This window comes from Bombina bombina, chromosome 3 (assembly GCF_027579735.1).
Source record: "Bombina bombina isolate aBomBom1 chromosome 3, aBomBom1.pri, whole genome shotgun sequence".
NCBI classification, from domain to species: domain Eukaryota; kingdom Metazoa; phylum Chordata; class Amphibia; order Anura; family Bombinatoridae; genus Bombina; species Bombina bombina.
In genome coordinates, this window is record NC_069501.1 from 506349179 (window position 1) to 506372189 (window position 23011).

Genomic DNA, 23011 nt, shown 5'->3' on the forward strand with positions numbered 1-23011 from the left:
TTGAATACTTCACAGGTAATTTAATTAGTGGCTCAGACAAGATGATTTTCCCGAGATACGAATTTCCTTAAAGGGACAGTGTACTGTAAAATAGTTTTTCCCTTAATGTGTTTCCAATAACCAACTGCAGAGCCAATAGTAAATGTAGGGATACCACAGGCAAAATCATCTATTTCAAATGCTGAAATAAAGGCAATAGATCGATTTGTAAACAATTTAATACACTCCAGCAGGTAAAATGGATCATTGGGATCAAATTAAAGGGGAGAAAATGTTAGGGTTTCTTGAAATCCTCACTGTTTTTGGGTTCCCGATGAGTCAAGTGGATCCAGAGGGGAAAAAATACTTTATTATACAATAAATTATTTAACCTTATTATATTTTTAAATAAACATCTAAAAAGGTAGTGTATCTTGAACCAAATAACAGGAATACATCTTGATTTTACTAATGTTAAATTGTCACTACGTTATAAAGTGATAAAAATACAACACGTTTGACAATTAAAAACAAACAGTTAAATTAAACAATGACCAACAATTACAGTTTTTACAGTAAACTTGACACAAGTCTTTTGTAGCAATGTATCTGTCACTTCAAGTTGCTAGACTGTAATGGATATACACAGTCCAATAAACACAAGTACATAGGCAACACTTTTTTTTAAATAAGGAACATAACCAGTTCTTTTGTACTTCATTTTTGAACGGCATTGCAATGGTGATCTAGAAGTTCTCACCAGTCTTCCAGTTAGGGATGAGGCTTAATAATAAATCCTTCTCGTAGTAGAAAATCATATATTTTACGGGTCTTGTTTACATCTATTTTAATAAGAGCGCGAGCCTGTGCCAGCCGTAAACTTCCTTGCTTGTTACATTCGTTCATTAAAGCGGCTTTGTATTCTAGGTAGGCTCCAGGGACTAATCTCACCATCTGACATAGCTGCAAGACAAAGAAAAAGCTCAGATTTATACAGGTTTGTTTTATGTAAAGAATGACATTTTGTACGTACTGGGCTCAGGTAGTGTAACAACAATCATAAACCAAATGATGTTCTTCTTAAAGGAGATCGAGAAAAAAACAACCTAAGCGCCACCTTTTCATTGAGGTTCCAGTTTGGTAAATGCTAGACCTGAACCACGAAAAGTAATTAAGGAAGGTACTTTTAACCACTTAACGACTATGGCGTACCCTGTACGTTAATGGCTCTTAGTGTCTAAGGGGCCGTAAGAGCACAGGACACCTACAAAAGCGTGGTTTCGCCACTGGCAGGGAGAGCCTTACTATTAAAAAAGCAAGGGTCGCTGGTCGTTAAAGGGTTAAAACATGGCTTTAATTCTTAGCTCAATCCAAGTAGCACTCACGAACAAAGAATTTCAAAGGCCCACAAGGGGAGAATACAATAAAACCAAAAGATTAAAAGAAGGTATATTATTAAAATGGTAGATTTATTCATCAAAACTTAAAGGGATGGATATGAAATCCAAAGTGTTTCTTTCAGGATTCATATAGAGCATGAGATTTTAAATTTACTTCTATTATCATTTTTCCCTCTTTCTCTTGGTATCTTTTGTTGAAAATCAGGGACATAAGTTGAGGGGCGTGCATGTGAGCACTAGAGGGCAGCACTATTTCCTGTCATGTAGAGCTCCAGACACCTACCTAGGTATCTCTTCACAAAGAGTTTCATGAGAGCAAAGCAGATTTTATAATAGATGTAAACTGGAAACTTTTTTAAAATCGTATGCTCTGTCTGAAGCACAAAAGACAATGTAAAGGTTTCCTATTCCTTTACTATTCTGTCAGTTCTGGAATCAGAAGCAAACATCTAATTTGTAATACTGAAAATCTGATCAGCATATTGACCTGAATATTCCCTGCGGAATTCGAACCTTCAGTATCTGATACGCTATCAAAATACACTGCACAATTAATTGTAAGATAGTCAACATTAGATAGGAGGCCTTTTCCGCACTCTTGAAGGGTCACTGGTAGCCTATGACACTTGTCAAACCGCTTTCAAATTAGATTCCAAAACATATCACATTCACAGTGCACAATCTCCACCAAATAGGTTTTCGCCTAACGACGTAAAATAAAGGAAGGGCAATATCTAGATATTAGATTTAGAACCATCTATAGAATAATATTAAAACTAAGGAAACAGATAAGGGGGGGGGGATAAAAATGATAAATAAAACCAAAGCACTAGGGAGATATATTGTGCTGCAAGCTCACAAAAGATGAGCACTTATACTGAAATTATTTTAGTTCAAGGCTCATTTTTTTTTTTTTTAAACTCCAGTAGCCAGCCCATACATGATGGAGCCAGAATCTTTTGGTCAACCTTATGATAACATTATAATATAAATACATACATACACACACATTATATAGGGTCTGAGGAGGTTTACACATCCTATGACCCTGCAAAATGCACAGCCCTGGGTGCTCAAAAGCAATCACAGCCAGCTGCAGTTTCCAGGCAGTTAAACCCAGACAAGTCTGGGTGCAAAGCTCATATTGAAAATTACAAAACAATGTGATCAACACAACACACAGAGAAAGTCTGGCACTCAATTGCAAGCAGACAGCTAAGATAAAAAGCAAAAACGGTAAAGTTAGTTACTGCATCTGGTCAAATGGTCAAACCCAGGACCACGTCAAGGTCTCTTCCCTCCTGGGGTTTGATTAAAAGCAGGCATTGCTTGGCTGTAGACAGGGACCCAGGAGGGAAGAGACCTTGATGTGGTTCTGGGTTTGACCATTTGACCAGATGCAGTAACTAACTTTACCATTTTTGCTTATAAACTTAGCTGTGTACTTGCAAGTGCCAGACTTTCTCTGTGTGTAGTGATCACATTGTATAGCATAGACTCCAGTAAATAAACTTTCAGTATAGATGCGTAAAGGAGCTACTTGTAAACAATTTACTACACTCTAGCAAGTAAAATTGATCATTGGGAACAACTTAAAGGGACACTGAACGCAATTTTTTTATTTCACGATTCAGATAAAGCTTGCAATTTTAAGCAACTTTCTAATTTAGTCCTATTAGCAATTTGTCTTCATTCTCTTGCTATCTTTATTTGAAAAGCAAGAATGTACGTTTAGAAGTCGGCCCATTTTGTGTTCACAACCTGGGTTGTGCTTGCCGATTGGTGGCTAAATGCACCCACCATTTAAAAAGTGCTGTCCAGTGTACTGAACCAAAAATTGCCTGGCTCCTTAGCTTAGATACCATCTTTTTCAAATAAAGATAGCAAGAGAACCAAGAAAAGTTGATAATAGGAGTAAATTAGAAAGTTGATTAAAATTACCTGCTCTATCTGAATCATGAAAGAAAAAAAATTGGGCTTAGTATCCCTTTAAAGGGGAGACATTTTTAGGTGAACTGTCCCTTTCATTGCAATAGGAGATGCAAATGTGGACTAGCAAAACTGCAAACCTCAGAACTAGTAAGAAATCTTGGTGCGACAACTGACAGGAAACATCTAAAGTTTAAATTCACTTTAAGTGAAAAAATTATAATGTGGCTGATATTAAAGGGACAGTCTAGTCAGAATTAAACTTTCATGATTCAGATAGGGAATGCAATTTTAAACAACTTTCCAATTCCCTTTTATAATCAAATTTGCTTTGTTCTCTTGGTGTTCTTTGTTGAAAGTTAAACCTAGGTAGGCTCATATGCTAATTTCTTAGCCCTTGAAGGCGGCCCCTTATTTCAATGCATTTGGCAGTTTTTCACAGCTAGATGGCGTAAGTTTATGTGAGCCATACAGATAACATTGTGACCACGCCCGTGGATTTACAAGTGAGAGGGCACTGATTGGCTAAATGCAAGTCTGTCAATAGCACTGAAATAAGGGGACTTAGATACAAGGTAATCAAAGAGGTAAAAAGTATATTATTATAATTGTGTTGGTTATGCAAAACAGGAGAATGGATAATATGACAACAAATGCAAGAAGCATGACGGGTAAAATGGGGGAGCTGGAGCTCTTAGTTGCAGAAGAAGACTATGATGTTATCAGTATAACTGAAACTTGGTGGGATGATTCACATGACTGGGCAGTTAACTTAGAGGATTATACTTTATTTAGTAGGGACAGGAATAATATAAGGGGTGGAGGAATCTGCATGTATATTAAACATAACCTTAAACCTACAATAAGGGAAGATATTTATGATGCAAGTGACAATGTAAACCTGTGTAAAGAGTGTGGGGGGGGGATCCTAAAAAAATATTACTATGAACATGCTTACAAGCCCCCCAACATTAGTGACCCTGAGGAAACTCAACTACTAACCCAAATAGGTAAGACTGCTAATAACAGTGCTGTAATTATGGGAGATTTTAACTACCCTGATATAAACTGGGCCAATGAAACTAGTAATTCATATAAGGGGGATAGATTTTTAAATGTTCTCAGGGATAACCTCTCGTCAACTAGGAGTAAAGCTATATTGGATTTAGTACTAGCAAACAATACAGATATAATATCAAACATAGAAGTAAAATAACATTTGGGTAACAGTGATCATAACATGGTCACATAAAATATCTTTTCATAAGCAGTGTCTTGAAGGTTTAACTAAGACCTTAAACGTTAAAAAAGCAAAATTCAACAATTTAAGGAAATCATTAAATAATATAAATTGGGACAATGTATTCTCTAATAAAAATACAGAGGATAAATGGATATTTAAAACTTTGTTAAATAAATATACATATAAACAAATACCATATGGTTATAAAAATAGAAATCCAAATTCAAAGCCAATGTGGCTAAATAAAAATGTGTTAAGAGAAATTAGGAAAAAACGTAGGGCATTTAAATTGTGTAAAGAAAATGGTACAGACTCAACATTCCATATTTATAAGGAATGTAACAAGGCATGCAAAAAAGCAATCAAATTAGTCAAAATTGAAAATGAAAAATGAATTGCAAAGGATTCTAAGTCTAACCATAAAAGGTTCTATAAGTACATAAATAGGCAAAAATCTAAGAAGGACAATATAGGTACATTAAAATGCGGGGAGGATAGCATGATAAATAATAACAGAGAGAAGGCTGAGGTACTAAACCATTTTTTTTCTTCAGTATACACAAGAGAGGAACCATTGGATGATACTTTGGAACAAAATAGAACATGCCAGTCCATACCTATAACTGGGTTATGTTTAGAGGATATCAGGAAAAAACTGGATAATATTAAGGTAAATAAAACTCCAGGCCCAGATGGAATACACCCAAGAGTGTTAATGGAACTTAGCACTGTTATAGACAAACCTCTACTCTTAATTTTTCAAGATTCATTATCTTAAAGGGACACTGAACCCAATTTTTTTCTTTTGTGATTCAGTTAGAGCATGCAATTTTAAGCAATTTTCTAATTTACTCCTATTATCATTTTTTCTTTGTTCTCTTGCTATCTTTATTTAAAAAAGAAGGCATCTAAGCTTTTTTTTCATTCAGGACTCTAGACAGCACTTTTTTATTGGTGGATACATTTTTCCACCAATCAGCAAGAACAACCCAGGTTGTTCACCAAAAATGGGTCGGCATCTAAACTTACATTCTTGCATTTCAAATAAAGATACCAAGAGAATAAAGAAAATTTGCTAATAGGAGTAAATTAGAAAGTTGCTTAAAATTTCATGCTCTATCTGAATCACGAAAGAAAAAATTTGGGTTCAGTGTCCCTTTAAGGCATGGTACCCCAGGATTGGCGTAAAGTTGATGTTGTGCCACTCTTCAAAAAGGCAAGCAGGGATGACCCAGGAAGCTATAGACCAGTTAGTCTGACATCAATAGTGGGGAACATATTTGAAGGGATTATAAAGGATTATATTGATGAGCATATTCGTGTAAACAAGATTATGAGTTCTAATCAGCATGGTTTTATGAGAAATAGATTATGTCAAACTAATCTAATTAGATTCTACGAGGAAGTAAGTAAAAATATAGATAAACGGGAATCAGTTGATCTGATATACTTAGATTTTGCAAAGGAATTTGATACAGTGCCACATGAGAGATTAAAAAATTAAAGAGACTGGGGGGCGTGTCCGAACAGCGATCTCGTATGGTCGCATTTTTCCTGAGCTCCATCTGAACACTCCTAATCCGCCGATTACAAGAGGGATTTAACAGAGCAAAAACATAAATTTTAATCTATAAGACTTCACTGCCCAGCGGAGTCTTACATACCGAAGGATTGCACTGTATAAGTGAAGTCGGAGCCCGGCATCGGATAAGAAGGCCTAGAGCGGCGGCTCACACATAGGCAGCGTCACCCCCCTCGAGCAATCGAGGGTTCCCGCCATTGCCAGAATTGCTCAGATTCTCTGCATATAACTTTACAGCAAGAGGGGATATTGGCAGCGGAGCTACGATTAATTAAGGAGAAACAACTAGAATCCGTGTAATCTCTGCACCTAAAATGGCTACCGCAACGCAACCAGACCTAAAAGACAGCATGGAGTGCATCATGTCCAGATTTGAAAAACTATGTCAGCGACTTATAGACAGTGCTCCATATGACTTCCTGATCAACCGGATCGGCACTGCAGACACAGTGATAAAGTCCACAGAGGAGATGGGCATAGACATAAACACGCAGAAATCAGAACCTCTTTATTATGTGATCAACCCTGAGATGTTACTCGTTTCAAAACAAGGCGACTCAACAAAGGAAGCCTCTTATAGTGATTTAACAGCTGTTCCAGACAAAGGGCATCCTGTAAATACCACGACCAACAAGATATATGCCGATACACAAAGAGAATTTTTAAAGATGGGAAAATATTTAGCAGCACGCATGGCGGGACTGGAGGCGGGGGTGTACTCCCGGACTGCCAAGAATAAACAACATGAAGGTTCCCTGCTTTGCAACAATGAGCTGGACACTTTATTCACTAACAAAACCTATCACCTTGAGGCTCTTCCCTTGGGAAAGAATGACAAGTGGTTCACGAGCTCGGTAGAAGGGACTATAGCAGACTTAGACGTCATATCATTCTTGCTAAAAGCCTGCTATATTAACTCTTTTCACAGAGACGCTTACAGCACGAGTAAGATTCAGCACTTCCTGAGGGCTAAATCCTGGGGTTGACAATGTTTTCACGAAATGCTTCCCCTACCACTAATTAAAAGAAACAGGCTATGTTAATGTGGGAAGGGTACTGTTGGCAATTATTGTCGGTGTCTTGTTAAATGTATTATAGTTAACATTATATCTTCTGTTCTGGTTAAAAACATGGGAGTAAAGCAATAAGTGGGATAATGACCTTTAAGCTTCATTGATACTCGCTGCATCTACTTACTAGGCTATACATGATATAGATGCGACACTTCCCAACATACAGTTTTGAATTACATGTGTCTACCCAGTAATGTGGTAGCCTCCTCTCTTGTGGCCAGCGGCCGGGGCTACGGGGAAGGAGGAAAAGTCTTGTTTCTAACTGTGCTATAGGAACATTAATTAATAGAGTTTAACCACATACAAACTGCTACATGGGGACTGTAAAAATGTACCAACCTAAGCTCTGAAGAATATGAAGATTAATTGTTATGTCTGTATCGTTTAGAATTTATCTGTTCAGCAATGCATTAGGGGCTGGCAATTAATTCTACTCCCATATAAGATTTATAATTCCCATACTCCAACACCATTAAGATTTTATATTTGCTCTGCTGCCTTTAAGTCTTAAAACCTCTACTAACCAGGTTTATAGGTCCCCACCCCACCTTGTGTTCTGTATAAGAGCAGAGATCAATACACTATATATCCCACGTCACATTCCCAAATTTGGCTTTGGTCTTTCCATTCCCTATTCCCTCTTTGTTTTCTTTATCAATATCAAAGATCCAAAAGTGGTCTTAACCTTTATGTAAAGGGACTAAAAAGAGGATTTAAGTTAATGCATCTTATTAACATTCCTAATACAATGTCTGTTGTATGAGTAAGATTTATCTCCTGTATGACTATGTGAGACTTGTATTTTGTATAATTCCTCAATAAAAAATAAATAAAAAAAAAAAAAAAAAAAAAAAAAAAAAAAAAAAAAATTAAAGAGACTGGGAATAGCTGAAAATGTTAGCTCATGGATAAATAACTGGCTAAAAGGTAGGGAGCAACGAGTAATAGTAAATGGATCATACTCAGATTGGACAAAGGTAATCAGTGGAGTCCCCCAGGGATCAGTACTGGGCCCTGTTCTTTTTAATATTTTTATAAATGACTTGGAGCAAGGATTAAAAAGCGACATCTCTATTTTTGCAGATGATACTTAGTTAAGTAAGGTCATTAGGTCAGAGCAGGATGAACTTTCATTACAAAGGGATCTGCAAAAATTAGGTAAATGGAATATGAGATTTAATATGGGAAAATGCAAGGTTCTACATTTTGGAAGTACAAATAAGCAGGCAACGTATTTTATAAATGGGACAAGACTTAGCCAAACAGAGGAGGAAAGGGATTTGGGAGTAGTAATAGATAACAAGCTAAAGATGGGTGCACAATGCAGGGCGGCGTCTTCAAAGGCTAATATGATACTAGCATGTATTAAAAGAGGCATTGAATCAAGGAAGGAAAGCATAATTCTGTCACTATATAAAGCCCTGGTAAGACTTCACCATGAGTATGGAGTGTAGTTCTGGGGACCAATCGCAAAAAAAGATATTGCAGAACTAGAAAAAGTTCAGAGAAGGGCCACAAAGCTAATAAGGGGATTGGAGAATTTAACCTATGAGGAGAGGCTAGCCAAACTGGGTCTCTTTTCTTTAGAAAAAAGGCGCTTGAGAGGTGACATGATTACTTTATATAAATATATTCAAGGCCCATATACAGAAATAGCAGAAGCTCTGTTTATTCAAAGAAAATGGTTTCTGACAAGAGGTCACAATTTAAGGTTGGAGGAAAGGAGATTTAATCTCCTGCAACAGAAAAGCTTTTTCACTGTAAGAGCAATAAAATTGTGGAATTCATTACCAAAGGAGGTAGTGAATGCCAATACCCTAGATACATTTAAAAATAGTATGGATACATTTCTGTATATAAACAAAATTCATGGATATGATTGCTAGTATTAAATGGGTCGCCTTTTAGTGGGGTTATTTAAGCTTAACTGGAGCTTTTTGTAAGTATTTTAGATTTGTATAGGTTGAACTCGATGGACTTCTGTCTTTTTTCAACCTTATCTACTATGTATGTTACTATGTTAAAGAGATTATCTATCCTTTTAAACACTAACAATTCTGCAGTAGACTGTCCCTTTATTGAATTAAAGGCCAGGATCAAATAATAATCTTAAAAACAGGGGCACTTTAATTTATTAAAGTTTACAAAGCACCTTATTTTTTAAAATGCTTACCATTACGTTATGGTAAACATAACGCCGATCCTCCGCCCGCATCTCCTGCTTTCTTTTGCATATAGGTGACAAATCTGTCTTCTTCCAACCGCTGCGTTGCCCCACGAGCTGGATGCCAAAGTAGGCACGCAACGATCGGAGGAAGCCGGATTCGTCATTCTTCAATAAAGAAAGCAGGAACTGCAGGCAGAGGTTTGGCATTATGTTTACCATAGCGCAATGGTAAGTATTTTAAAAAATAAGCTTCATTGTAAAGTTTAAAGGGGCAGTAAACTTACATACTAATGTTATATAATTCTGCACATAAGATTAGCTTACCGGCAGATGTATACTTTCAATTATTTCAGAGAAATTGTAAGTAAAAACCTCATTTTACCAGAACGCCGCTCCTTTCTCTACTGAGCGGGTCTGGTTTTTACACAGTGCATCACAGCAGCACTGTCTAGTCACAGTGTGCCTGGTCGTGCCATTAAAATGAATGTAGCTCACTCCCGCTCTGGTCTAGTAGCGTAGGCGAAGTTCCATTCATTTTAATGGCACAACCGGACACACTGTGACTAGACAGTATTGCCGCAATGTGCTGTGTGAAAACCAGACCCGCTCAGTAGAGAAAGGAGCGGCGTTCTGGTAAAATGAGGTTTTTACATACAATTTCTCTGAAATAATTGAAAGAATGCCGGTAAGCTGTTATATAATTCTGCACTATGTGCAGAATTATATAACATTAGTATGTAAGTTTACTGCCCCTTTAATGAATTAAAGTGCCAATGTTTCTAAGATTATTATTTGATACTGGCCTTTAATTAATTAAAGTTTACATTCACTTTGAAGAATATAGCTAAGGTCAAGAACCTGATTCACACAGATCTTACCAAACTCATCCATGTTTTTTGCGGACTTCAGGACTACTGCAATACATTTTAAAATGGTCTCAAAGAACAGCTCCTCTGTCACTTTCAGTTGTTAGAAAATGCTGCAGTATGATACATGCAACCTACTGTACAACAATGTGTCTACTCTTTTTTTTCTGGTGTGCAGCCATTAATTCTTTATGCTTAGACTTTTTTCAATTAACTTATCAATCCATTTGGCTGGTTAACAAGAGGCAATATATATTTCCTTGGTCTAAATGGAAAGTCAGTCTTTTAGTTTAATAGAAATATATTTCTATTTTTAAGTTATTAAAGTGATTGTAAAGTTTAACGAATTAAAGCCCGGTATCTCTAATATAATTACTCTTAAAAACAGGGGCACTTTAAATTCATTTAACTTCCCAATGAGGCTTTTTTAAATACTTACCTTTTTGTTACTGTAAACAGACCGGCGATCCTCCGCCCTCATCTTCTTCTGTATTTTGCAGATAGATGACGAATTCGGCTTCCTACAATCATTGTGTGCCCCCATTGGCGTCCAGCTAGTGGGGTATGCAACGATTGGAGGAAGCCTGAATCGTCATCATATGCAAAATACAGAAGAAAATGCGGGCAGAGGATTGCCGGTCTGTTTACAGTAACGAAAAGGTAAGCATTTTTTTTTTTTAAAAAAAGCATCATTGTAAAGTTTAAATAAAGTGCCCCTGTTTTTAATATTATTTTTAGATACCGGCTTTAATTCGTTAAACTTTACAATCACTTTAAATTAAATGTTATAACAATTTTTAAATGCAAGAAAACGGGAATAGAAATTTAAGAACTGTATGAAATAATTATTTGCCTATATAAAATGTTTTTCCACGTGTTGACAAAGGTCAGCCACTCAATGAGCTAAGTCAGTAGCCAATAGAAAAATCCTCCTAATGAATCAGATTCCAAAATTATAGAAAAGATGTTTCCACTGTAGCAAAAACAACCCCCCCCCCCCATAATTTATACTTACCTGATAAATCAATTTCTTTCATGGTGGTGAGAGTCCCTGATCCATTACCCCTGGGAATTAGTCTTCCCTGGCACAATGACTCCCAAACCCCAAGAGCTCTATAAAACCCCTCCTACCTGGCAGCACTATAGTCTAACGCATAGCCAAGCAAAAGAGGTAGGGAAAAGCAATGAGTAAAAAATAGGATCAGGAAAAAAAGATGTGCACAAAAAAAAAAAAAATCAACACCAAAGAAATAAAAACAGGGTAGGGTCTCGTAGACTCTCACCACCATGAAAAATGAATTGATCAAATACACATAAATTATGTTTTCTTTCATACAGTTGGTGAGAGTCCACAATCAATTACTGCAGGGAAAAGATACTCAAGATGTGGAGTTCACATGTAATGAAACATAAGGTAGGCTAAAAAAACATTTATTTCCACAAAATCCACAACACACACTCAAAAATTACAAGCTCATTACTCCAATCTTTTTTTATTTCTTCTTTTTTAATATGCATTTAAAAAATTACCCATGGGCAGAAAACATTAAGCCGAGATCACTGCCTGAAGGACTTTCCTACTTAAAGGCTGCCTTAGAAGAAAACATCAAAATGGTAGAATTTAGTAACAGTATGCAAAGAAGACCAAGTAGCTGCTTTGCAAATTTGGTCAACTGGCACTTAATTCTTAAAATCCCAAGAAGTAGCAACTGACTTTGTAGAATGAGCAGTAATCTGTTTATTTCCACAAAATCCACAACACACACTCAAAAATTACAAGCTCATTACTCCAATCTTTTTTTATTTCTTCTTTTTTAATATGCATTTAAAAAATTACCCATGGGCAGAAAACATTAAGCCGAGATCACTGCCTGAAGGACTTTCCTACTTAAAGGCTGCCTTAGAAGAAAACATCAAAATGGTAGAATTTAGTAACAGTATGCAAAGAAGACCAAGTAGCTGCTTTGCAAATTTGGTCAACTGGCACTTAATTCTTAAAATCCCAAGAAGTAGCAACTGACTTTGTAGAATGAGCAGTAATCTGTTTAGGTGGAGGTTGACCCACCTCTCCAAGTAAGCTTGGTGAATAGTTTCAACCAAGAAGACAAAGAAATAGCAATAGCTTTATAGCTCTTGGGATCTTTAAGGCCCTAACCACATCCAAATTGTGAATAAGAGTTTCTGAAGAATTTAAACTCATTCACATAAAACGTATCCAATAATAATGGGTTATCCACTGATATAGGAGGTTCATAAATAAATAATTTTCCCTTTAAATTGATATGTGAATAGCAAAATATAAAGTCAGGCAGGTAGGAGTTAACTTGTTTTTATTGATGTTAATTGATGTCTCTTTAAGAAGAGAACATGTTCACAGCAGCTAGATAGCAGTGATCAAGCATGGAATACCACGCTTAACATGTCTGCAGTCTTCTTGCTGTGACTCTTACTGTGCACTTATGGGGCTGAGGCTCCTTTTTGTTTTTAATGATCCCTAATAAAGAGTGCTATTTTTATATTGACATTGGTGGTGAACAGTGAGTTACTTCTTACCAGCATATACTGGATTTACTAAACAAGCGCCTTCACCTGTGATGCCCGGGAGTACTTCTGTTTTTTGTGGATTGAGTGTATGCCTTTGACGGAGGCGTGTCTTCCTGGGCTCCAGGCGCTACAGGCTGGAACATACTGACCGGTGCCGTCGCTGAAGAGAAAGCTGCTCCTGAACACGAACCCCAGCTTTCGGTAAGTGCCTTCCTTCTTTCCTGTTGTTCTGCATTTGCTCCGTTTATGGGATGGCGGGCATGACCGATAGGGGTATATGAAGTAACCGTGGAGCTTCTATTTAGCGTTTCAAAAAGTGCGAGGCTGAAGCTCTGCCTGATTATAACAGTTATCTGCATACGGATTATAACAGTTATTTGCATACGGATTTCACTGAATCTATGACTCACTCCTAACAGCGATACGCTGTATTGTTATGAGTATTTTATCTAAATAAACACACCACCTATAATTGAATTTCTACATTGTCAAGCATAATAGCACTTATTATTTGACCTTGACATTAAAGGGACAGTTTACTCAAAAATGTTCTCCCCTTTAATTTGTTCCCAATGATCCACTTTACCTGCTGGAGTGTATTAAATTGTTTACAAGTAGATCCTTTACCCTTATATTGACATTTGAAATAGTTGATTTAGCATGTGGTATCCCCACCTATTCTGAAAGTTTGTGGCTGCAGGTCCCAGCTATAGATAAGCTTTGTAAACACAGCCAGCAGAAGAAATAATACTCCCAGTAGGATATAGTAGAGATAAGGTAATAAAATGTTGATTTTCCATTGTTCTCTCCAAGTACTGGTGATTGTTTTATGGACAGATATAAGATTAAGAAACATGTTTATGTACACAATGTGATACAGTAATGAGATCTGATTATACCTACAAGCTCAACCCATTTTATTAGGTTGTGGCTTCAAAACACAAAAGCAGAGCTTTAATATTCACAAATAAACCTTAAAAAGCTAATTTTCATACATTTTTACTCCGCAGTTGGTAAAAAAAGCAATTGTAAACACATTAAGGGAAAAATATTTTACAGTATACTGTCCCTTTAAGACCTTCTTGCTATACAAACGACAACAAAGAATACCTAGAGGGTTAAGAATTAGAAAGTTCCCCTCATTTCTAGTCACTGACCCGGATTTCATTAAGAAATGGAATAAAATCTTGGATGTTTGCTCATTTTCACTAATAGATTTACTAATAACTTTTAAGAAACAACAGAGACAGGAATCAATCAAATATATTAAAATTGTGCAATTGGATTTGCAAGGGTTCCAGACAGATAAGGACTTTAAATCTTATGATAAGAAATTTGAAGAAAACATGGCAAGATTTACAAAAGAGCTATGGGACTTTAAAAAGCAAACGTTGTCAAGGGACAAAAGAAACTATGAGTTTAATAAAGTTTACAGATGGCAGAGTGGGGGGAGGAGTCAGTGCCATACAAGTCAGTTTCATAAAAATAAAATGGATACATTGCCTAAGAAAAATAGTAAAAAAGTACATTTGCAGAAACGGAGTATGACATTGACACCTCTGAGCATGACTCAAATGATGAACTGGTAGATACAACTGGCAAGTCAGCATTAGATACCCCCTCAGAAGTGATAGACAACATGTCAAAAAACGAATTGCGCACAGGCACAAAGCCAAAAAGAAAAAAACAAGAAGGGGCAGTAGAGGGGAGAAGTAAACGCAAGGGGGGGGGGGGGGCAAAACCAGATACCAAACACGTACACAAATAAAGAAATATGTATAAGAAACGTGATAAATGTATCTAAGTATGAACTCACAGATGGTGAGAAAGAAGTACTTGGATTAGGCTTAAATTATACTCCAACTGCACACTTTGACCTGTTTGGCACCATCCATGATGTTAATATATTCGTAAGAAAATTAACTTTAAAACAACATTTTTCAAAACCTGAGGATGATGCCAAACAGGACATAAGCAATACAAATACAGGCAAATGATAACCATGACTTAACGTTTAATGAACAATGTCTGGTCTTAGATCTAACCTCCATGATGAATGACAGCATGGAGGTTGGGAAGAACACAGTGTCACCTACATTCAAACCCAGTATGAACAAGAGTGAGTTCTACCCCGTACAGAGTAGAGGCAAAAGTATAGATGTGTTTCAGCGTACTGTTGAGCTGAAATTACAGGAACTTTCAGAGAGTATAATGAACAAAAAGACATACACTAACCCACATAAACAGAATTTAACCTATGTTCAAAATAAAGCTCTAAAGTCCTTACAATCTAATACTGAAATCGTGATTAAAGAATCCGGTAAGGGTGGGAACATGGTCATTATGGACCGTGAATATTATATCACAGAAGCTGAAAGACAGCTAAATGACGAGGAGGTATACTCCAAGTTGACGTTTAATCCCACTCAAAAATTTAAACCTCAATTAAAGGACTTACTAGAACTAGGAAAAAAAGTAGGGGCCTTTAAGGAAACGTTCTTTGATACGTTACTTCCATCTACCCCCCTTACTCCTATCTTTTACTTCGTCCCTAAGCTACATAAAGATAGCAAAACCCCCCCGGGTAGGCCAATCATATCTGGGGTAGGCTCTCTCCTGGAACCCCTATCTGAACTAGTGGATGCATATTTGCAAACACTAGTAGGCAACGTAATGAGCTACATCAAAGATTCCACACAGGTCCTTAATACAATGAAAAGCCTTAAATGGCAGAAATCATATCGCTTTTTGACAGTTGCCGTTGCGTCATTATACACCTCCATCCCACACCACCAGGGTCGAGGCGGCTGTGGCATATTTTCTAAACAATTTTTCTAATTACACAAAGGATGTGATATATTTTCTATTGACTGCCATAGAATTTCTTCTAAAGCATAATTTTTTTATGTTTGGTGGGTGTTGCTATCTCCAGAGGCGTGGCATGGCGATGGGAGCAAAATTTGCCCCCTCTTACGCCAACCTTTTCATGGGTTGGTGGGAAGCCTGCCACGTCTATGGAGATGGCAACCACCACAAGCAGCATATTGTTTATTATGGAAGATATATTGATGACCTGTTGTTGGTGTGGGATGGAGATGATAAAACTGTAATAAGCTTCTTAGAGGCCATTAACTGCAATGATATGAATCTGAGATTCACGGCAGAACAACACAAAACAAACATAAAATTCTTGGATTTGGAGCTGTCTGCTGACACAGAGAATCATGTAGGTTAAATCTAGGGTATACAGAAAACCCACAGGAGGTAACACAATATTAAATTACAAATCTAGTCATCCTAGCCATGTGAAAAAGGCTATACCTAAAGGCCAGTTCATAAGAACAAGGAGAATTTGTTCGGATGAAAAGACATATGAAAAAGAATGCCGGGTACTTAAGGAACGACTCCTAGATAGGGGTTATCCAAAGCTATTACTAAATAACATCAAAAGTGAGGTAGACACAATACCAAGGGAGGATTTGTTGAAATACAAAAATACTTACAAAAGAAAAGACAAAATAAAAGTGAATGAAAAGTTAGTATTCAGCACTTCATATAGCCTGGAATACACTAAAATTTGTGACATTGTAAAACAAAGCCTTCCCATATTAGCGATAGACTCTGGACTATCGCAGGTAACTATGGGAGGCTGTAAATTTGTAGCTAAAAAGGGTAGAACAATAGGCAACATAGTAGTATCTGACTTCCCTAGCAGTAATAGCAAGACATGGCTACCTAGCAGATTAGGATTTTTCAGATGTAGAGCACAACGGTGTCAAACATGCAATTATATTGTAGAAGGTACATATTTTAAATCTACAAATTACGAAACGAGAATATGATATCAGGTTTAAACTAAACCAACTCCAATCATGTAATCTATCTCCTAACATGTAGGGGGTGCTACATACAATATGTAGGTAGGACCAAACGCCTACTGAAAGACAGAGCTCTTGAACATATACGGGACATAGAAGATCCAGATACTTTAACTCCTGTATCCAAACACTTTAAATACATGCACCAGGGAGATGCATCATTATTGTCCATCCAAGCAATAGATCATGTCCCTAAACACAAAAGGGGGGGTGACAGGGAATACAAACTTAGCTATAAAGAGGCAAAATGGATATTTCTATTGAACATTAGACACCCATTAGGAATAAATAAAGAGAGTGATGTGAACCTGTTTATTTAGGGATTGCCAATCTCCTTAATGATATATCTCTACCAAAAGCAACCCCCCCACAAACCCTTCCCCTTCTCACCTCCCCCTTACTCCCCCCACTACCCTTCCCCGCCCCCCCCTCCCCCCCCTTATTCCCCCCACTCCCCTTCCCCGCCCCCCTCCCCCTTATTCCCCCCACTCCCCTTCCCCGCCCCCCCCCGGTGTGGGATGGAGATGATAAAACTGTAATAAGCTTCTCAGATTCGTGTGAGATTCTGCAGAATGTAAAGACTGAGCAAGTACCCAGATATCGTCCAAATAAGGAAACACCGCAATACCCAGTTCTCTGATTACGTCTATTGTGGACATATAATGCCCTTGCTGAACAAAAGGCAGAATAGTCCTTATAAGTCACCATTTTGAAAGTTGGAACTTGGTTCAAAATTATTAGATCCAGAACTGGTCTGAATGAATTTTCTTTCTTTGGGACAATGAATAGATTTGAATAAAACCCCAGACCCTGTTCCTGAAACGGAACTGGTATGATTACCCCTGATAACTCCAGGTCTGAAACACACTTCAGGAAAGCCTGAGCCTTTACTGGGTTTGCTGGAATTCGTGAGAGAAAAAATCTTCTCACAGGCGGTCTTACCCTGAATCCTATTCTGTACCCCTGAGAGACAATACTCTGAATCCATTGATTTTGAACCAAATTTGTCCAAACATCTTTGAAAAATCTTAATCTGCCCCCTACCAGCTGAGCTGAAATGAGGGCCTCACCTTCATGCGGACTTGGGGGCTGGCTTTGATCTCTTAAATGGCTTGGATTTTTTCCAATTTGAGGAAGGCTTCCAATTGGAAACAGATTCCGTGGGGGAAGGATTAGGTTTCTGTTCCTTATTTTGTCGAAAGGAACGAAAACAGTTAGAAGCTTTAGATTTACCCTTAGGTCTTTTATCCTGAGGCAAAAAAACTCCCTTCCCCCCAGTGACAGTTGAAATTATTGAATCCAACTGAGAACCAAATAACTTATTACCTTGAAAAGAAAGAGATAGCAACCTTGACTTAGAAGTCATGTCAGCATTCCAAGATTTAAGCCGCAAAGCTCTTCTAGCTAAAATAGCTAAAGACATAGATTTAACATAAATTTTGATGATATCAAAAATGGCATCACAAATAAAATGATTAGCATGTTGAATCAAGTTAACAATGCTAGACAATTCAGGATCCAATACTTGTTGCGCTAAAAGTTGAAGCAGCTGCAACATCAGCCAAAGAAATTGCAGGCCTGAGAAGATGACCTGAATATAAAAAGGCTTTCCTTAGAGAAGTTTTAAGTTTCCTATCTAAAGGATCTGTAACAGAAGTACTATCTTACGTAGGAATAGTAGTACGTTTAGCAAGAGTAGAGATAGCCCCATCAACTTTGGGGATCTTTTCCCAAAACTCTAAAGTAACTGCAGGCAAAGGATACAATTTTTTAAACCTTGAAGAAGGAATAAAAGTAGTACCAGGCCTATTCCATTCCTTAGAAATCATATCAGAAATAGCATCAGGAACTGGAAAAACCTCTGGAGTAACCACAGGAGGTTTATAAACAGAATTTAAACGTTTACTAGTTTTAATATCAAGAGGACTAGTTTCCTCCATATCCAAAGTAATCAACACTTCTTTTAACAAAGAACGAATATACTCCATTTTAAATAAATAAGAAGATTTGTCAGTGTCAATATCTGAGGTAGGATCTTCTGAACCAGATAGACCCTCATCAGAGCAGGATAATTCAGCATGTTGCCGGTCATTTGAAATTTCATCAACTTTATGAGAAGTTTTAAAAGACCTTTTACGTTTATTAGAAGGCGGGATTGGCAGACAAAGCCTTCTGAATAGAATCAGAAATAAATTCTTTTAAATTTACAGGTATATCTTGAACGAAAAAAGCACAGAGCGCATCCACGACTCAAGGTGAATCAATAAACAATTTATTCAAATCAATTAATATGTTGCACTTACAAGAAGTATTAAAAAATGACGCCTTAAACAAACACTTCAACCCGTCAGCTCAATGAACTCAGCTTCTACAGTAATCATCAGCCGGATACAATGTCCACACTTGATATCAAGAGTTCCTTACTTGTGGGCTGTTTCTCCCGGCTTGTCTCGGCTTGTTTTGAGTTCCAATGCGGCTGCAGGAAATAGTAATGACAAATGACAGGCTGCTCCTCCGTCTTGCAAATGTAAGAGAAAAAAACAAAATTATCAAATTTCCTTATATGGCAGTTTCAGGAATGGGGAAAAATGCAAACAGCATAGCCCTCTGATAGAGAAAAAGGTAAGAGGCATATAGGAATGGGGTCTTAAATAATGAAAGTATTTGGCGCCAAGTATGACGCACACAAACAGAAAAATATTTTTTGGCGCCAAAAACGTCCAGAAATGACACACTCGCGTCACAGATGACGCAACCTTGTGAAAGACTCGCCATCAACTAAGACGCCGGAAATTATGAATTTGCGTCAATGAACGTAATTTTGCGGCAAAAAAATCTTGTGCCAAGAATGACGCAATATACTTGCGCCCTTGCGAGCCTAATTCTGCCCGCAAATTTAAAAGACAGTCAATTTGAAAAAAAGAGACTAAACCCCAGGTAAGAAATAAATTTTCCTAAGAAATGCATTTCCCAGATATGAAACAGACAGTTCGCAAAAAGGAAATATACTGAAAACCTGAATCATGGCAAATATAAGTACAATACATATATTTAGAACTTTATATAAAAACAAAGTGCCAAACCATAGCTGAGAGTGTCTTAAGTAATGAAAACATACTTACCAAAAGACACCCATCCACATATAGCAGATAGCCAAACCAGTACTGAAACAGTTATCAGTAGAGGTAATGGAATATGAGAGTATATCGTCGATCTGAAAAGGGAGGTAGGAGATGAATCTCTACGACCGATAACAGAGAACCAATTAAATAGATCCCCGTGAGGAAAACCATTGCATTCAATAGGTGATACTCCCTTCACATCCCTCTGACATTCACTGAGAAGCACATATCAACGTAGAAATCTTAGCACTAACTTACTTCACCACCTCCATAGGAGGAAAAGTTTGTAAAACTGAATTGTGGGTGTGGTGAGGGGTGTATTTATAGGCATTTTGAGGTTTGGGAAACTTTGCCCCTCCTGGTAGGATTGTATATCCCATACGTCACTAGCTCATGGACTCTTGCCAATTACATGAAAGAAAGCTTACTTCTAGCGCTCCACTCATAATCTGGCCCTAATAGTTTTTAATATTTTTTTTACAAATTATCATTAAATCATCCTATGTTAAATTATGCAATTAATTTGTGCTTTAGATAGTTTAAACAACATATATACATAACAGAAAATATTATAGTATTACACTACCCCCATAATGTGTTTTGAAATGCTTTTAATATCTGTATCAGTTATATTATTAACTCTTTAGGGATGAACCTGAAGAAGTCCAAAAAGGATTCATAAAAACTGGTTGATGTATTTCCATAGCCTGAAAGAAATTACGAATATCATTCTGAACAGCATTACTTCTTTAAAGGGACATGAAACACAATTTTTTGTTCATGATTCAGATAGAGAATACAATTTTAATCAACATTCCAATTTACTTCTAGTGTCTAACTTGCTTCATTCTTTAGGTATCCTTTGTTGAAGAAATAGCATTGCACATGGGTGAGCCAATCACACGAGGACGCTATGTGCAGCCACCAATCAGCAGCTACTGAGCCTATTTAGAATTGCTTTTCAACAAAGGATATCAAGAGCATGAAGCAAATTGGATAAAAGAAAATTGGAAAGTTTTTAGTTTTTTTTAAATTGCATGCTCCTTCAAAATTATGAAAGAAAAAATTTGGGTTTCATGTACCTTTAACAATCGATTTTCAGGGTAAACATTTGAAATCTAAAGAACTAATTAGGAAACAAAAAGTTGAATTGAAAACTTGCCAGAATTCAACCTTATTCCCTTTGCATAATATGTTTACAAGACTGCAGAAAGAAACCTTTATTCCTAAAGGAACATGAAGCCCAAAAATGTTTCTTTCTTTATTTCAAGAGCATGTAATTTTTTTTTTTTTTTAATTTTTTTTTTTAAACTTCTTTATTTGGTTAATCAAGTTGATAACAAGACTGTTTGGGTTCAAACAATAATAAGGTAGAGAACCACGTACATTCAATACAGTTATCCATTTCCAGCATTAAATGTGAAGGTAAACTAATGTCCATTCTCTGTGGATGCTGTTCTGCACCGAAGTTTTCAGTGCAAAGTCCATCTTTTGGAAAGTTCAGTATATAGTCTCTCCGGGTAATATTCCCGAGAGACCATCTGTCCTCAGTGATTATAAAATGTGTTTTAGTAGTTGTTGCACTATAATAAACAACAGCAAACAATAAACAGTAAACATCGCACTCACAATCTATATTAATGTTTTGTTTTTTCTGTGAGGTATATGATGTATGTGTCAGTATGTGGCCATACTTTGGGTGCCCTGGTTTCGTTGATTAGCCGTATGTTGCCTCCACATATCTACCATAAGCTCATGTGTCCCTATGGTTCCTGCCTTTAAATGATGATATCTCTCTAGCTGCAGTAGGTTTTCCACCTGTGTCCTCCACTCAGATGCTGTAGGTACTGTTGTTGTTTTCCAATATTTTGGAATTAGTGTTTTGGCGCTATTAATTAACACTGTCAGTAAAGTTTTAGCTATGCTGTTCTCGATTTTGGGAATTGCCATATAAAAAAGAATCAATGGGTAATTGGGTAACTGTTTGTTTGTGTAAATATTGCCACAATTCCGTTTTTGATATGAACTCCGAATTCTGTTTGAGTGTCTTTGTAGTTCCAGGGTAATGAGGTGTTATTGCATAGGGGGGTCATTGGGGAGAGTGGGTTTGATATGTTTGTGGATGTATTCATCAATTTATCCCACGTATCATAGAGTTCCGCCATTATTGGGTACTGTTGTATAATAGCAGGTCTTTGCTTTTGAGGTATCCATGCCACCATACCGGCATTACAGACCCCTACAATATGTCTATCTAGTTGGGCCCATTGTTTGTATATATTATTTGTGCATAAGTCTATTAGCCTAGCTATTGCTACTTTGTATGTATATATATTAGGTACTCCCAGTCCTCCCTTCTCTCTGGGCAAGTACAATGTCTGCTTCGCTATTCGGGGTCTAACTCCTTGCCAAATAAATTGCTCAAAGATTGCAAGCGGTTTACATATTTAGCTGGTAATTGAATAGGGGTAGTCTGTAACAAATATAGTATCCTAGGGAGGATGTTCATATTTATAACATTTGTTCTACCTACCCATGATATAGATTTGTTTTTCCAACTTGAGAGGTCTGCCACTAAATTCCCCTCTAATTTTTTATAATTGGCCTGGAATATGACCTGTGGGTCCGGTGTCAGGTAAATTCCTAGGTATTTAAGTTTCGAGGTTTGTCTTTTTAAGGGACATCCAAGTGTTAATTGTTTTAATATCTCATCCTCGTATGTGATATTTAACATTTCCGATTTTGTGGTATTCGCTAAAAAATTGGACACTTCCCCGAACTCCCGGAACCCATCCATTACCTTTGGTAAGGAAGTCTCTACCTTGGTGAGTGTGAGGAGGACTTCATCTGCGTATAACGCTAACTTATATTCAGTGTTACCAACTAGCACCCCTGTGATCTGTGTGTTGTTTCTAATTGTCTGTGCCAAGGCTTCAATAGCCAATGTAAAAAGCACCGGGGAAAGTGGGCACCCCTGACTTGTCCCATTGTTTATGCTAAAACTGTCTGATAAGAGGCCATTCACCTTTACTTTTGCAGTAGGTAACGTGTATAGGGAAAATACAAGTGCTATAAATTTGTCGCCGAATTTCATTTTATCCATGACTGCTTTTAGAAATTGCCAATTCACCCTATCAAATGCTTTTTCAGCATCTGTGGAAACTATTACCGTAGGTATCTTGTTGTTTTTAATGTGTTATCCCGCGCCTCTCTTCCTGGGACAAATCC

The 23011-nt window shown here is 37.1% G+C and overlaps 1 protein-coding gene across 1 annotated transcript in view; it reads right to left on the reverse strand.

Moving 5' to 3' along the window:
• Positions 1-200: 200 nt before the first annotated feature.
• TADA2A (transcriptional adaptor 2A) overlaps positions 201-23011 on the reverse strand; it is a 126688-nt gene continuing 103877 nt past the window's right edge. Inside the window, exon 15 of the mRNA XM_053706902.1 lies at positions 201-942. Coding sequence (XP_053562877.1) covers positions 751-942 — 192 coding nt within the window. The 3' untranslated portion in view covers positions 201-750. The remainder of the gene's footprint in view (positions 943-23011) is intronic.